At 41.8% G+C, this 17,627-nt stretch overlaps 1 protein-coding gene across 4 annotated transcripts in view; it reads right to left on the minus strand.

Moving 5' to 3' along the window:
- LOC111653273 (adhesion G protein-coupled receptor L2-like) overlaps positions 1 to 17,627 on the minus strand; it is a 129,234-nt gene that overhangs the window by 9,761 nt on the left and 101,846 nt on the right. For 3 of the 4 annotated variants that reach the window (XM_087173336.1, XM_087173335.1, XM_023403780.2), the window contains 10 exons: positions 17,411 to 17,596; positions 14,948 to 14,986; positions 11,474 to 11,657; positions 9,725 to 9,847; positions 8,499 to 8,704; positions 7,903 to 8,076; positions 5,619 to 5,828; positions 4,213 to 4,433; positions 3,371 to 3,437; positions 799 to 890 (listed from right to left, as the gene is read on the minus strand). In XM_087173336.1, coding sequence (XP_087029462.1) covers positions 799 to 890; positions 3,371 to 3,437; positions 4,213 to 4,433; positions 5,619 to 5,828; positions 7,903 to 8,076; positions 8,499 to 8,704; positions 9,725 to 9,847; positions 11,474 to 11,657; positions 14,948 to 14,986; positions 17,411 to 17,596 — 1,502 coding nt within the window. The remainder of the gene's footprint in view (positions 1 to 798; positions 891 to 3,370; positions 3,438 to 4,212; positions 4,434 to 5,618; positions 5,829 to 7,902; positions 8,077 to 8,498; positions 8,705 to 9,724; positions 9,848 to 11,473; positions 11,658 to 14,947; positions 14,987 to 17,410; positions 17,597 to 17,627) is intronic. The other variant, XM_023403787.2, reaches the window with a different exon arrangement.

Below are 17,627 nucleotides of genomic sequence, written 5' to 3' on the forward strand. Positions count from 1 at the left end.
CCCCCCCCCCCCCCCACAGTTACCACATTTGACACACAACCTAAACACAGATTTGAGGTAGTACCCTGATTAAGAGCAGTTAATGAGTTTTGACTACTTAAGATAATGTGTGAAATCCAGCATCCAAATGCAAAGAAATGCAGGTTTTCTGTGTGCGGAAAACAAGCCTCACAGCCAACTCAATGCCTTTTTTGGTTTTGGACCAAAATCAGAGTGGCTGCCTAAAAATCAAACGCCCACATAACATATGTTGACCTGAACTCAGACATATTGTTGAACAAGAATCCAGGCACAGAAATGGCCAGGGATGTCTTTTTATTGAGCACATGCAGCCCACTGGAATCAGGGAAATGCGGGGGATGGGCACTCTGTTTTTACCATCGTTAAATCTATGAGGGGGGTTGAGTCCATCTTCCAAGGAAGTCTGTAAACTATGCCAGCACAGGAGCAAAAAGATACCAAAGGTCAGAAATGCAGTTATGATGAAATAAAAAGGGCAATATAACCCCACATAGTGCAAATACTGAAATCATAAAATGAACTAAAAAGGCACCACCTACGGACTAAAATAACATCTGAAAGGGAAAATTATTGGTCTGGTCGGATTTAAGAGAAAGCTTTTGAAATTTCAGGGAGGAGAAAAGCAGTTATGGCGCGTATTATTTTTCTTTTTCACACATAAGTGACGGCCTCCCACACACACACACACACACACACACACACACACACACACACACACACACACAGAGTCTCAGACCACAGGTCGGCCACCTAATCTCCTTGAGTGACACCCCTCACCTGATACCCCCCAGCCTGGAGGAGTCGGGTTTCATGGAGGTGGAATGCTTCACCATCTTGTACATCGTCACCACCAGGAAGATGACATTGACCTGTCAAAACAGACGCGCATCAGGGTTAACAGACTGCACTTAGAAAGGCATCTGATTTCTGCTGCTAACAGGGGAGGAGAGGGCATGGGGAGCTCAAGCAGAAGTACTATAATACCACACTGTGAAAGTACTCCGTTACAAGTGAAAATCCTTAAAATTCTACCAAAGTAAAAGTATTTATTGAATGTATAATCAGATTTTATTTTATATAGGACTGCAATTGATGATTTTTTTTCCCGATGTGTGAATATTCAGAAAATTTTTTGACTTCCTAGAACCCAAAGTGAAACCTTCACAATGTTTTTTTTAAACAATAACCCCAAATCTTCGCCTTTAAGAAGCTGCAACCATAACATGTTTGTTGTTTTTGCATAAAATAATTAAATTAAATTGATTATAGAAAATACTCAAGTAAAGAATAAGTTCCTCAATTTTGTACTCAAGTGCAGAACCTGAGTAAATGTACTTTCAGTTACATTTCATTAGCAGTTGCCAACAACAGTTGTTATGTTTCACGTTGACTCAGAGTATTGCTTAATCTACGGTGGTTTTGGCTCTGTATATCAAGCGTCAACACCAGCATACCTTTACCAAGAGGAATATGAAAATTTAATGCCTTGGTTCAGATCATAAAGTACACTGACTTCCAAGGAGAAAAACAACAGTGAGAGGTTATTGCTTTGGTCTACTTCACACAGCTCTGGCCTTCAACATAAGCTGCACTGAGAGTTTCTCTTCCCTCTCTCTTGTTTGACATTATACTCAATCTCGAAGTGCAAATCCTCATCAAATACGAGAATGTATATCTGATGACGTCCAAGCAGATCTGATGCACGATGGGCATAAAGCTGCAGAGAAATACCGAGAGGAAAGCACAGAACTGAGGGCCATATTTTAGAAACAACTTTCACTGAGGCCAGGAAAAACATTTAAGTGATTCAAGCCATACATCCAGAAAGGTTTCCATGCTCTCAGGATGTCTCTATGTAAGCACTGCAGGGCTCATCGTCACCAAGGGAAAGGAAGGAGATGCGCTTCAATTTGGTCCAATACCATATTAAACCTTTGAAATACAGTACTGTAAATATTCATGGAAAAAAGTACATCCAGATTTTTATTTTAGTAAAAAGTTATATCCCATATCTGCTCTAAGTCAGCATTTTTCAAGCATTAGCAATCTGTACTTGAAGAAAAATAAATGGTAAATAAAAAAAAAGCACAAGTTGGCAAGAAAACAAAGCATAATGATCCAAATGTAGTTCTCTCAGCTTATAAACGACTTCATTTTCAATTCATTCGCAAATAAGAACAAAGATCCTCTTTATTATCCCACATGGATGCATTCTGAAACACTACAAGGCAACAGAAAAGGCTCTTTAAATGGAAACGAAGAGTGTCTGCGCAAAGCAGATGGAAACCAACAACAGCGGGGGGAACGATGGAAGGCAAAGGAGTGGCTAAGAACACAGAAAGAGGCTTTTAGATCACAGCTAATGCCGAGTTTTGTCTCTCAGCCACTGGGGCCGATTTACGTCCGCATGAGTCGAGTGGCTGGAGATGCATTTAACACAGCTGCAAGTGATGACACAGATCTGATGAGACAGACGGACGGGCGGACGGACAGCAAGGCGAGAAGGCAGCAAGGCACTTTGCAGAAAGCCGAGGCAAACTGCATGTGGACACCCCCCCGCCCGCCCTCACGCCTGGTCTCCAAGGGGCCGTCCTCTACAATATTCAGGTCTCTCACTTCTCTGCCAAAATACAGCACAAAAACAAGCGTTGCTGACGCAGCACCTCCCCTGGATTTTCATGTATTTACAGCCTATGGACAGATTTACATGTGTGTTACCGTATGCGGCTATATGGATATACCGTGTGTGTTTGTTCAGGACTGTGTGTTCACGCATTCCTGCACATGTTGTGTTTGTGTCTATGTGCATTGTGAACACCCAGCGCACCACATGAAATATTAAAAGGTGAAGATGGAGATGTCCGTGTGCTGCGATTGGCTGGGGACGTGTCATGATCCTCAGCAGGGCTATGAGCTGTGGTAATGGTTGTCTGGCCCACCCACTCATTACTTCCATGTTCACCCCCCCCCCCCCCCCCCCCCCCCCTCACCATCACCCTTGTTTTCCCACTGAGCAAATGACCTTCATGCCTGAGACGATTTCTCCTCCTGATTGCAGGAAGGGAGTATTCTCTAGATGTACAGCAAGGACCAAACAGCTTTAAGTTGTTGCCGCTCACCTATTCCGATTTCAGAGGATTTCATAGCTGAGTGGACACTGATGTCCTCGTGTCAGCTATAATGGGACCACTTTCCTTTCATGCAAATTGATCTGAGAAAGCAGAGCCAAGAAGCTGCCAGCACGGAGAGAGAGAGAAAATCTATAAACTGTTTTCAAAGCTATTCTTTGAAAGAGAGAAAAAGAAAGAAAAAAAAAGTTATAACACACGTGCGCAAAATTACAACTTACCACTATAATGAAGGTTACAGGCCCAATGAAGCTCCAGATGAAATGGTTATCAACCCTCAGCCAGCATCTACAGGAAGCAAAAGGTGATATTCAGTTCATTAAATCATCTCACTGCCAAAACAAAGTTGTGTCTTATCGATCAGGGCGCAGGAGAGCCGGCTGGATGATAGGCCACAGCAACAGAATAGAGACTCTTCTGACCACAGAGAAGAAAACCCGACTTTGAGGGAGTGTTGGCCTCACGCCAAGAGACGCTGCAGTCTAAAAGGCAATGGTTGTTGGATTCATGACTTCACAGTCTGCAAATGTCTACAAATGTGTGATGTCTGACGGCGTGTACCTAAGACTCCGAACAGTAAACAATATAATGAAGACAGTTCAAGAATGAGTTGCACCTCGGTCTGTGTTTATCACCAGGAAACAGGAATGAAGTGAGGAAAAATAGCAGTGAAGCAGAGTTTGAAAAAGGCAGTTTACCTAAATCCCATAAATTAGAGGACTGCAGTCTTACAAATCATAAAGCTTCCTGCGTGGATCAAAACCACCGAGGAAGTGCATAAACTTTTAACTAGCAATTATCCACATGTAAAGAATAAAAACCCAGCACGCCAGTGCAGCTAGCCCGCGCATTCATTAATGTTGCTTTGCTCACATCATCCTCTTTTAGCAATGACTGGGTGTAAATTTGCTAAGGAGCAGAGGTGGACTACTCTTTGCGATATTACTATCATTAGAACACACATGCATGCTGTGTGGGTGTGTCTCGACGGAGAAGAGGGAGAACTTATGCCCCTGATTTTTATCCCGCAAAAGAAGAGCCTTTGCAGAAATGCTACACTTACGCCCGCTGTGTGCCGTAGCTTCTGTAGTCGATGGCTGCTGAGATGCCCACCACCACAGCCGGGGTGAGGTACCCAGAGATGTAGTAGTACTTCCTGCGAGAGAACTCGCTCTCGAACACTTCGACCAGCATGAGGTACAGCTGCACGCCCTCCAGACACATCCAGGCGAACGCTGCCAGGAAGCAGAAGTGGAGTATGCCGGCGATGATGGAGCACACCAGCTGACAGGAAGAGACAAGGTTTCTTTTAATGGGGTGAATTTGGCTTTTTCCTATTTACCAAGAATTACTTTTTATTACTACTTACCCAGGTGTTTTATGTGTTTGTTTACACTTTAAAAGTTAATTGAATTGAAGTGACTTTAGCCCACTTTAGCCAGATTACAATGTTTGTAGGATCAAGTAGTGGCTCTACTTAAAGCTGCTCTCATCAGTATTTGTACTTTATATCAAAAGGGTCACTTGAACTTTTCATCATCTCTCAGCTTATTTTGGTTTTAAGGCCACCAACCTTATAGTTTTGGCTTTTAACTACAGCCGGCAGCTGTTCTCAGTGAGAAAAAAAAACAAAAAAACATTTGTTGAAACCTACATTTCACCACCTGCCCAGCACCAAACAGCACGCAGACATAGTCAGCAGCTAGCTGGAGAACATATTGGAGCATTTAGAGGCTAAAGGATCAAGGTACTTCCCCAAGAGCTTGTGGAGTCCAAAACGGAGCTAAAGAAGACTGGATATTATCTTACATACATCAGGCAGACAGAAACACAGCTTCAAATAAATGCTAGTGTTTCTCTGTCAGCTGTTCGCGTAAATAAGCAACTGCATGCTTACTTGTTATCCATATCAACTATATGTGGTGATGAATAGATCATTTTGTGATACACCTAATTGTGCTGCTCCCATGTGGCCAAAATATTGGCATATTTATTGTATCAATCATTTCCCTAATAACTCAAAAGAGATTATGTATTTGGAAGAATCGTTTGTCTTAAGAATACAAACACGCATCTGAGAATTTGAAAATGTGTATCCTGTATCCTAAATGGTGCTGACGCCATAACTATTCATTAAATGGGCAAGGTTAGTTATTATTAGCCAGCAGACAGCACAAAGAGATCTCTATTTTCAGTTAAAGTGAAGATCCCGAAGTTTCCAAAGATCCAAATGATGTAGGAGAACTGTGTATAGAAATCATGCACAGAGCATCATGTATTTTAAAGTGTTAGAACAAGCTGACAGAGAACAGATATGTGACATTTCAATCTAAGGTGGATTTTTTGGAGACTTCAAGAGCACTTAAAGGCAAATTGAAGCATTTAAAAAAGGTTAATCACAGTAGATGAGGCTCTTCATCAGTAACATAAAAAGTTAAAAACCCCCTCTCAGTACAATTTCAACGGTACCTTTGGTTCCGTCATGTTGATGCCCACGAGGAAGATGAGCTCGCCAATGAAGAGGTTGAGGCAGAGGTTTTTGTGGATGGTGTTGCGGTCACTTTGCAGACCGCGGAAGAAGCAGAAGGTGAAGAGGCTGATGGCGAGGCAGACGAGAGACACGGCGATGCCCATCCGTGTGATGACTGTAAGGAGGAGCTCATGGACGCTTCCCTCCCCCTGCAGAGACACAGACGTACACATGGACTGACCTTCAACTCTTCATACTTCATGATGGTTAGGTCATAATGATCGGTGGCATTTAAGCACACAGTGGTTGTTGCTATATTTGTCCGAAGTGTAAATTGACGCTGTGATCATTGCTGCTGTTGTTGTTAATAACATTATTACACTGATAAATTTCACTATTATTATCATCATTATAACAACCAGTTTTACTTGTTAACTGTCTGACTTGGTGTTTGAATACAACAGTAGATACAGCTGTTCCTGGTCTCTCTCCCCCATTTCTCCGCTTTCAACTCAACCGGTCGGCAGCCTGGTTCTGTCAGAGGTTTCTTACTGTGAAAAAGCATTTTTTTCCTTTCCACTGTCGCCAAGTGCTTGCTCATGGTGGTCACGCTTGGATTTCTCTCTATAATACTGTAAAGTCTTGATCTTACACTGTAAAGTGCATTGAGATAGTCTACGTTATGAGTTGGCACTGTATAAATAAAATGGAATTGAACAGACCACTGACCTGATGGAAACCTTGATATACAAAGATGTAATGAAAATGATCATTTCTGGACTGTTCAGTCCTTAAAAAGGTGCTCATATGTACAGTGACAATCCTCATGCTCTTTCAATGTAAGTGACAGACGAACACCAACACAGCTCTCATTCTGAGCAAAAATGAATTGAAGTAGTATGAATCTTTAGTGGCTCTGATCAATTCAAATCAAATTAATATCTTTCAAAATGTCAAAAAGTCTTTTTAGTATAAAATTTTTGTGTTTCCCTGTCGAGCTGCAATAGAAGGATAGTAGAGAAAAGAAGGGATTTCATACTAAAAAGACTAACTTTCAAAGATACCCTACTGATCTGGCTAACACAAACTGCTGAAGCCTCTGCCCTCCTGCTTCAGATACACTTTGGAATTGCCTTTATTTTTGCGTAGACAGAGCATGGTGGCATTTTGTCCCTCATCACTTACAATGAAAACACATTAGGAAGAAATCTCTTAATGGCCGGTATAGATAGGAGGCATCATTACAGCAAGCAAAAATCTGTTTTATTGTTCATATGGGCAGCTGACTGTTAATTTATGACAGACATGAAAACTTGCGAGTTTGTCCATTAACTTCATACGTGATGACATTTGGCACTCAGACTGAACATGCTTGGATCACATTATGCGGCCCATGTTGCAGAAAGGGACATTGGTTGAAAAGTTGCCACAAAGAACCCGCAACCATGTGATGTGACGTCCACATGTGGGTTCGGTTTTTTTGAGGTGAAATCGCATTTCGTCGTCTTCCAAAAGATCTAAAACTGAGCGCAATTCAAGATGGGAACCAAGCAAAATGTGAAAATAGCAGACTTGACCATGCAAAATATCACTCAAGGACATGGTGGCCCGACAGTGAGGCAATTCTTCCTGTGATATTTGTAATTTTATTGAGGGCAGGAGTTGCAGTTGAGGTGATGTGTAGGGAATTGGTGTGAGGGTAAGCTTAGCCTCAGGGCTCTGGTTTCAAGCTGTGGTTAAGGTTGAGGTTAAGACAGATGACAGGGACAGAGTTCAGGAGTTGGGACGTATTATTAAACAAACCACAAACTTATCCTCCACATTTATTACTGGCTAGGTCCTGCTACACATGCTATTTATCATGTAATTGGATTGTAATTGCATTTCGCGACCAAATGGATCCTACACCACTTCAAGAGGGGTGGAAACATAAGTTAAAGCTGAGGTTATAGTACCGTTTTCCCATGATTCTCTGGGACATATGCATAGAGGGATATTAGACACGGACCACAGGTAAAATATAATTACTTCTGATAATGGTACGGCACTTCCTATCCTGATCCACAGTCTCGCTCTTTTAAAGTGACAGCCTGCTTCCTCTTCTCCACCCACCCCCTCCTCCTCACGCCCTCACCTTCTCCTCCAGCAATAATCTAATTATCTCCAGTGAAATGCCATTCTTGTTCTTGCCGTGTGTGCACAAATCTATCAGCGAGACAGAAGAATGGAACAACTAACTGAGACAGAAAGAAAGAAAAAAAAAACAACAAACTCCTCACTCACCACATTCCCCCGATGAGCCATGAGGATGGCGAAGTTGGTCAAGTGACTGCAGGAGCAAGTGGTGTGGCTCTTGTTGGTTTCCAGCAGTTTACAGCCCTGAGTGGACCAGTATCCCATCATGCTCCGCTCAGAGTAATTCCAGAAGGAACAGTTGGGGTTGTAGTAGTGCTCCTTCTACAAAACACAAACACAGGGAGAGAAAAAAATGATTCAACATATATAATCATGCTCTGCAATATGCATCACCGTACATACATTTACATTTGTATCTGTGCAATTAAGATTATTTAAATGCAATGAATTGTTGGAAGAAAGGGGATGAAAGAAATAAACAAAAAACAGAATCTGCATTGAAATGTGAGAAGGGTTGCTATGGCAATTGCAAAGCACAAGGCAAAACATGACACACAAGAAGCTCAATTTACTTCTCTAACTCCTCTAGTCTAGATTGGTGCAGACACAATAGCACAATATGCATGATTACAGTTTTTCTACAACAATAATATATCAAAAGCGCTGGATTTGCCCTTCACTGTAAGAGACTGTGCAGCCCAGCTCTATAGTGTGGTCTGGAGGAGTCTCAGGAGGAGGCTTACATCCAGGTGCTCCAGTGTGAAGATCACTGGGTCGGCCACGAATACACGGCTGGACTCCTTCGTAATAGAGGCTGAAAGGATGTGGGAGTTGACGGTGAGGGAGAGGTTACGTTTGTTCAGGTCCCCCATTCCTCTCAGTGTGGCATTCTCCGTGCTGAGGAACTGACCCAGGTGTTTGTACAGCACAAATACCAGCTTGGCCACACCTGTAACCGGCAATAATAAAGTCATCAGACATACAGCATCCATTAAAGTAAAAAAAAAAAAAAAAAGAGGCATACAGTGTTCATTCAGTGGTTTTATATGAATGTACCAAGCATTAATGGGCTGCTCCTGGATCTGAGACCACAGTTGTAATAAGTGTTTCACTACCAGTGGGCACAGGGGCCAGCGTTGAGCAAAATCTCAATTTGCACCATGGGTGAATTAAAAGAGAGTGCCAGAGTCTACCTTGCTAACATAGTGAATGCACAAACAGCGAGGTGCAGACCAGGGGGAACCAATAAGACACACAACTTTTCTCTAGCACAACATGTTTTATTCACCAAAACATTTTAGCCATCTTCTCTAGTACACCGCACTTAATTCCCTTAACATTTATAGCTGAAAATGTTTGTTGAGTGAAGAATGTTTTACTAAAGAGCTGTGTGACTTAATTCTGAGTTTGCCTTCCTGCTATTTTTTTTTCCTTAGTGGGCAACTGAGGTACTGCACAAGGGAAAAAAAAGCGTGGCTACTGACTTTTAGTCTCATTTTAGTGAAAGCAAGGTTTCGACTAATTTTGATTTATTTTAATTTTAAAATGATCTTTATTCAAAGACAAAAATGTGGTTTACATTTCCTCCATTATTTTCTAGCTGTCCTCTGAGATATTACATCCTAATAAAAGGAATGGTCTGATAATTTGGGAAGTTGACAACAACAGTTGCAATACATAGCTTGTTTTTACATTTCTGTTCATGTACAGGTAAGACAGACGAAATACTTCATATTAAAATGTTAAATTATTCTTTTAAAAACATCTAATTAAAATGTTCATAGTAGGTGAATCAGTTTTTTGTATGATCACACTTTTGCACCTTGATCAGATTAACGATCGCAAACTCGTCCACCAGGTTTTGATTGCAAACCATCAGTGTCAATAAACCCTACAAACCCAAAAAAGGTAGAGAAAAGCCAGAACCTAACATCATTAAATGTTTTTGCAGCAGTTGTGTGGTTCTCACCATTTTTGCTGTTGACTTTGACCGTGTTGGAGGAAAGTTGAAGAGACGCTCCACCTTTGTTTGTCTGTGGAAACCTGAAGTCTTGCACCTGACCATCGGTGCTTAACACGTACACCTCCAACACTGAGAGAGGTAGGAGGTGAGGAGAAGGAGGGAGAGATAGAAAAAAAGAGAGATGTATACACATAGCCAACATTTCAAAAGCAGTATGTGGTGTCTAATAGCGCTCTAAAGTTAATGCCTGGCGGGTTATGTGTAAAGATTCGAGGTTCATTGTACCAGAAACAGAACCCAATCTTATCAGCAAGACCCCGTAGAGTGTCATTTACTTAAAAAAAACATGTCACTAAGCTGTTGGTTGGGATTGTGAATGCCTCTGAGGCAAAAGCAAAAGAAAAAATAACAACAAGGATGGCGATATAGGATGAGCAAATGCAAGCGCACAGCCGACTGCAGCATGAATGTCAAATATTCATAGGATCAAAAATATCATTGAGCTTTTACTTTTACTTTTTCTTTCCCCTGTGGGTTCAGATAACTCTTGGCTCGACGAGCAAATCTCTGAAAATCCTCCAAATTCCTGCAGCCACTCTCTCCGGTATGCCAGCTGCCGGGTGGTGCTCCCTTTGATGTGTGAAATTACTGAAGGGTCAGGAGGACACACGTATCAGCACACTCCCTCCCATCAGAAACGGCCGCACTTCCTCAGATAGATGGCTTCTGACAGACGGAGATGAGGAATTGTTCTCTGGTTGCTCTCTCTCCCCCTCTGCCTAGTTTTTAGCTCCTGCTTTGCTCTCACCTCCCTTTCCTCTCGCCTTACCCTTGACGCTCGCCTGGAGGTGCCATTTGGGCTTCAACAAACTGCTAATTAGACAAACAATCATTTTCAGATTTTTTTTTTTCCAACTCTTCAGGGGAGGTCACATAAGATGTTCTAGGAGGTTATGTGTTACGTCATTTGACTGTATTTATGTTTCTCCACTGGAATATTATCTCTGATGGGCAGATAAGCGATAGCTCGACAAGCTCGTAAAAACTGCCCGAATGCAGTGATTAAGTATCCAATATGCTGCATATTACACAATATATTAATCAGTGCTTTTGGTTGAGACAGAGCAACTAGTCCTTATCAGCTTAGCTAACTACCCCTTAATGGGAAAGGCTTGGAGAGAATAGACAGAGTGCTGTATGAATGGAACTATGCCATTCAATTGGTTTCTTTGTTTTCCCCCAGAGGTCTGGACACTTCATCTTGCAGCACACATTCAATGAGGTGACTTTACTATGCAAGAAAAAGATTAAAAATCAATGAGGTATAAGACAAAAAGGGTGAGTGGGAGACCATAACCATAGCAACAAAGAGTTATGAGTAGAAATATAAAGCTGACATAAATTAATGAGATTGTGTTGCTAATAAACTGCCTGTGAGGGCACATTCGCTTAGTTTTTTTTTTAGACTAATCTTTTATTGTGATGTAAGCCAGATGCAGTCATTTTTATATTATATTCCTCAAGAGGAACAGTTGTCCAGGTACAAAAGAAAAAAAAAAAAAAAAAAAAAAAAAAAAAAAAAAAAAAAAAAAAAAAATCACTGTGAAACCAATTTTACCACTCAGTTTGAAAAAGTTTTTACTGAGACATGGTGCACAGCCAAAAAGGAAAAATAACCGTCAGCATGATAAATTGTGACTGACAGATGTATACATGCCATTTTATCTATTTTATAGTTATTGTAGAGGAACTTACTGATATTCTCTGCCGGAACTTTTACGATCGCTGGCTCGATCAGGTTTTCTGCAAGAACAAACGCCCCTTCTTCCAGGGTATCCAGTAGCATTGTGGCGGCATGCGTTTGTTCTGTTGAATTCATGTCTTTCCAGGATTTCAGAGCTTCCGGCCTCAGGAGATTGTCAACAGTGTCCACAATTGCCTGTATCCATGGAGACAAGTGAAATGTCAGCCTGCCGTTTTCTCCCATCATAACCTCAGTTTCATAACAAAGCGTGGGGACTGGGCAGCAAATGATTAAAAGGGCATGCATGGCCAACAGTGACAGCAGCAACAGCAAGATCACTCCGAGTGAAGATATGAGGGTTCAAGGAAGTCATGGGCAGCTAAAATAATAATGATGATGAAAAATGCAGTATGTATTGTTTAATATTCTGTTTACAGAAAATAGGTCTAATCTGAGGAAGTCTCTTTTAGACCAATTTCTTTTTCGAATAATAATGTAGAAATGCTTGAGGGGGAAAAGAAATGCAAACCAAATGTTTCTTTTCCTTCACTGAATATAGCTGTCTACAATGATGTATTCTCAATTCCTGGTTTTAAGCAGCAATTTTTCCGAAATAGCAATTATCTCCATGAACAATGGTCTTATTTCCATGACAGGATCTGCCCATAATGGACTTGAATACTATTCTCCTGGAGAAAAGGGGGGCATTATCATGAAATCCATGTCCAGAGCAGCAGTCTAAGTCGAGAGGGGGGGGGGGTCTGATTGTTTTCAATGGCAATCCTTTCATTTCCTGCTTTCAGATAAGCTGTAAGTAAGCAAAACATTCCACAAAACCCACGCAAGTATCATATGTTGATAAAACAAGAGTTTCCCTTGACCCTGGCAGGGTGAGTTCATGACTCCTGCCTGGCACAATCAAGCCACAACTAACTTTCTAAAATCCCACCAAAGGCAGACAGTTGTACAAAGATTCTGGATCCAGAGCAGCCCTTGGTGTGATAAATCAGAGTGACAATTTAACCATAGGTGTCATTAACCACAGCAAGCCCCACCACAATAACGGTAATTAACCACAACAAGCCTATGCTCACTGTACCAATTAGTCACAGCTATGATTATCCAAAACACTAATTGACCACAGACAGGATTATCCGTTTGCCTGGAATAACAAGAAAGGGGGATCAACCAAAGTCTGCACCAATATGTGATTAACCGCAACGTTTAAGCTCACGTTGACCACAGCAACGATGACTGTATCCAGACAGAGGGCTCTCAGTGTGTCTTTATATCTCAGACCTGAGCACAGAAATCAATCTCTGTAGCCCTGACCTTGCAGGCAACTGGAAGCTTGCGAGCTGTGACTATGATGGGAGTTAAGAGTGTGTGTGTGTGTGCAGGAGAGAGAGTGGTGACGATTACAGGGTCGGAGCCATTACAACCAGACAGACACTAAATGGTCTTCCCCCCCTGGTGAGCCATCCTCAAAGGAACCATGAAATCCCCCCCCCCCCCAAAAAAAAAGGGGGGGGGGTGGCTGTCTCTAATTTGTCTAACACAGAAAGAATCTGTGTTCTCATTGAATCCTCTTTAATTTTCGCCTGGGTGGAGGTCACTTTACAAATCACTGGAGTGCTAGCCCCTGTGGCTCGCTATAAATATAGAAACATATAGTGAAGTGAAAGCTTGGCGAAAAGGGCCAGCAAACACTCAAACTGCTCTCAGTAACAGTGGACGATGAACGGTGACACAAAAACAAGCTAGCAGCTCTTTGAGACTGTACTTACTACAGGCCAAACGGTGCTTTGAGCTAATGTCAGCGTGCTAACATGCCACAAACGCTAACATGCTCATGTTCCGCACGCTTATCATTCTAAATTTAGCATGTTAGGATACTAACATTCGCAAATTAACACCAAACACAAAGCAGCATGAAAGGCTGATGAGAATGTCATTTGTTTTGCAGGTATTTAGTCATGAACCGAAGTATTGGACAAATTAAAACTCATCCAATACTTGTTGATTTGTTGTTGATTTGTCTGCTTGCCAACTTGGTTATTATCTAGAACTGCAGCAGAGGGTTTGACACACAGCTAATAGAGGCAGTTATGGTATTTTAAGACTTTTAAAGCCTGATTGCTGCAGTTTGCGTCAAGATTCCTACTTCTCCTCTGAGGTATACCTCAGGCAATTCTTCACACAGAAACATGATACAAATATTTTTAGATTCACTTACTCTTTCTAAGGATAGGACAGATCAACATCTGCTTGGAAATCATAGAAAAAGATACATCTTTTATAATAGAACTTGCCTGAGAATCATCATGTTTTTATGTCTTCTTCAGTGTCAAATTAATCCAGTGACAGTTGGCTGTACATTCAGGGGTATACTGCATCAGGAACTGCTAATAGTTAATTCGGCATACTTTTAGTGGTGGAAGTCTGAGGGAAGGTGGGGTGTGGGATCAGAGTTTGAAAACCGTTGGGCTGGAGGAAAGCTCAGAGGATCAACAAAGTCATTAGGAATCATCCTCTGGGAACCATGAATGTCTGCACCAAATTTCAAGGCAATCCATCCAATAATTGTTAAGTTATTTCAGTCTCAGTCTGAGTGATAAGCCAAACAGCCAACCAACTGACATTGCTTCATATTGCCATTCCACTAGCATAGCTAAAAACACATTTGTAAATCAGCTGAGGAAAATACATCGCTTTTCTCACAGTAAAATGAGGCCTCGAGAAAAACAACCCAAACTTACAGAGTCCACATGAGCCACTGAGAAATACAAAATCTGATCATTTGTTTTATGCCATGCAAGGCATCACCTCTAGAGTGTTTACAGCATGCCCTTGTCTTTCAGCAGAACCTACCCAAGGAAATAAACTCTGCTACAGCAGAGGAAAAGCAAAGTGTCTGCGGGAGAGACTGAAAAATCAGAATGGACCACAAACATATTAATGACCTCAGAAATTAATCCCAGAGATAAAACACAACTGCAATGAGATTTTTTTTTCACTAAGGGGACAAGGGAAACCAGAAATTGTACAATGTAAGCAAGTGAAAATTGAGCACACTGCCACTTTGATCACACTTCTGGTTGACAGGGAGGTGCAATTACGACCGTGGGAAGGCAATTATTCACACAACGCATAAAGAGCTGACAAGAGAGAGAGAAAGAGTGGGGGAGGAAGAAAAGGAGGAGAGAGAAAAATGAAAGAAAGATGTACAAGTGATAGCACACAGAGGAGGGAAAGTAGGACAAAGACGGAGAGATATTGACGGTGGCATCCTCAGATGGACAGAATGACAGGAGAACAGACAGCCCAGTCAGATGAGGAAGCAGCCATATCTTGTACAAGCAGGCTCACCAGGCACATACTGTAACAAGACAATCAAGGACATTGGGACTGACAGGGCTGCATGCTGCTGGTTATACGTTAGGGATCGAGGTGAGAAAGCAACATGGAAAGCCTGGTAGTTATACCTTCATGTATGCCCTGCATGTCTTCTCTCTTTTTTGAAGCTTTTCCACACAACAAGAGGATCGAGCACAAGAGACAGAATGAAGAAAGAGGTGGTAAGAAAACACGAAGCAGTAAATCAGACCACTTACCATACATTACAGAATTAATGAAAGGAAGAAAAGACACAGGTCTATGAACTACAACCTTAAAATGTTGCGACAGCTCTAAATGCTTTTCGGGGGAACGGTGCTTGAATTCTAAATATGAATATGGTTCACATAATAGGGAGGGGAAGAGATGAGAAATGCACAGCAGTGTGGAGGAAAAAATTCTGACTAGATTCTGATGCTCCCCATTAGTGATGCCTTAAAATATGTTCAGAAGATAAACAATGTGGGATGAGGTCATTTGTATTTCATGGCATGGAGATTAATATAGCACTGGCTCTTATTTAAACCCCCTTGTTGGTCTCTTGGTATTAAATAAGTAGCTTTCTCCTCCTAATTGAGTCAAACCAGAGAAAATCACATACCACAGCTCTCTTGCTGCATAACAAAAAAAAAAAAAAAAAACTGATAAAATGTTCTTTGTTTCTAAATTACAACCTCCTCATCATAAAATGCTCAAGAAAACACATACAGGAAACCTAAAATATTTCTTCAACTGAGTCAGTATTGCTCTCACGGACACCTAATTTACTTATTGATTTGTGGGAAATGGCTGCATGAAATGTAAAGGACCATACAAGTGTTTTTAGCTCAAATCATGTACATTGCACTTTTTGTTCCTGTTGATTTTCAAATGAATGCTGTTTTAGATTTTTTTCTTACATCCATTGACTTTCATTTATTTCCATATAGTATTAAAATCAATCAGCAGACTCACTGAACTTGTTTTGTTAAACTAGTCTAAGCCAACATTGCGTTTACATACATAAAGTTACAGTCAGATTTCTGCAGTACCCTAATTTAAGTACCCTAATAAGTGTCATGTAAAAGAGAAAGCCAGTTTCCATAACCAGGTCTTAGTATACATGCTATTCTAAGCAGCTTCTTGCATGACAGAAACTACAGATGGGTAAACTGGTTCACCTCTGACCCAGCACTCTGTTGCACCTGTAACCACACCATGGAATACACCTTACAGTTGACTATTTCTAAAAGTTGGACACATTTATGCATGAAGGAAAAACGCTCTGCCTGTCTGTTACAATAAGCGAATCATGGTTCCAAAATAAGGGTTGGGGGTTAGTGGAGAACTCAGGAGTGCTGTCCTGCTGCATGTATGGTATAAGTGGATTTCACAGTAACCATATCATTAGAGTGTATGTAAAGGCATTGTCTGATTTCCTGCACATGCTTATTTCACTGAGTGTGTATGCAAACACGAATGGCGAGCATTCATTTTTGTCAAATTTGCATCACTGTCGCAGAGAAGAGCAGTGCAGGCTTATAGAGTCAAAATGCAATTAGACTGCATTACCAAGCGGCAGTAATGTAACTGACAAAGATTAATGCAGACTTGATGTTCACTGTGAAAGACTGCTCACGTCTATCACAAGAGACTCCTAATAGATTTTCATATTGTACAGAGATGAATGGAAACCACTGGTTTCCTGGACCAGTAGAGACGATTAATCAAACACTCTAAAATGCAGCAGCACGGTTTGCACAGTAGTTAGCTGTGATGTTAACTGTATGTGATTTTTAGTAAAGAGGATAAAACATGCAAAACCACTGGTATGGTCCTTTTCTTCAGTCAATGTTTCTGTCATCAGCCAATCACATGGTGGTGTTGTTGTTGTTGGTGTTGTGATGTTCAAATCACTGCAACAGTATCGGCGCTCCACTGAGACAGCTGTTAGCTCTTGTCTGCAAATGCATAATAGCATTTGCAGATAAGAACATAAACATACATAAGGGCGCCAACGACAGGCGTCATTCTAGTGCAAATCACCTTGTTTACAGAGAAACTGTCGTCTAGAAAGTCTGAATAACAACGTAATTTTTCAAACTGTCACTCATCTCTCCATGGGACTGCCAGCAGCTGAGAGATGTAGGGTACATTTTGGGCCTACTCTTTTCTCTCCGAGCGCTTGCAGGAGCTCCAGGAGAGAGCAGTTCCACACTTGTCAGCAATGAAGAGTTGTTCTTTGTGTTGGTGGGGGGCTCATGGCCATTAGCTCCTTTAAGGTGGAACTGCCAGGTGAGCCTGCGTTTCCAAAGCCGGTAATTACCATGGAGCTGTAGAGGAATGAGCTTCCCCTCAGGGCTAGACCTGCCTCCCTAGCCCCCTCACCTGAGACTGCGTGTGTCCAAAAATGTGTGTGTGTGTGTTTGTGCATATGAGTGAGTACAGGTTTGTATGTATCAGTAGGTGTCCTGCTAATGAACGTCCTGAGTCATGCGGACACAGAGCTGGGCCGAAAGGGGGACAAAGTTTAATAAGAGGTTACAACAGGCCAGACAGGAATTTCACAGTACCTTGTTGAAGCTGCGTCCAGCTGAGTCCTTCTCGCTGGGCCTGAGCTCCTGCAGCTGAGCATCCAGAATGTCCACGAGCTGCTCCATCAGGCGCACCGAGGAGCTGACGTCTCCGGCAAACACTGGGCCCTGTGTGTGGCGTGCCAGCTCATTGGCTAAATTAGCAGCATTTTCGCCACTTCGGATCTAAAAACAGCAACAAGGAAGACAGGGGGTG

This window comes from Seriola lalandi, unplaced genomic scaffold (assembly GCF_002814215.2).
Source record: "Seriola lalandi dorsalis isolate HSWRI2012SDOR001 ecotype SW California unplaced genomic scaffold, Sedor1 jcf7180002054182, whole genome shotgun sequence".
Classification (NCBI taxonomy): Eukaryota; Metazoa; Chordata; class Actinopteri; order Carangiformes; family Carangidae; genus Seriola; species Seriola lalandi.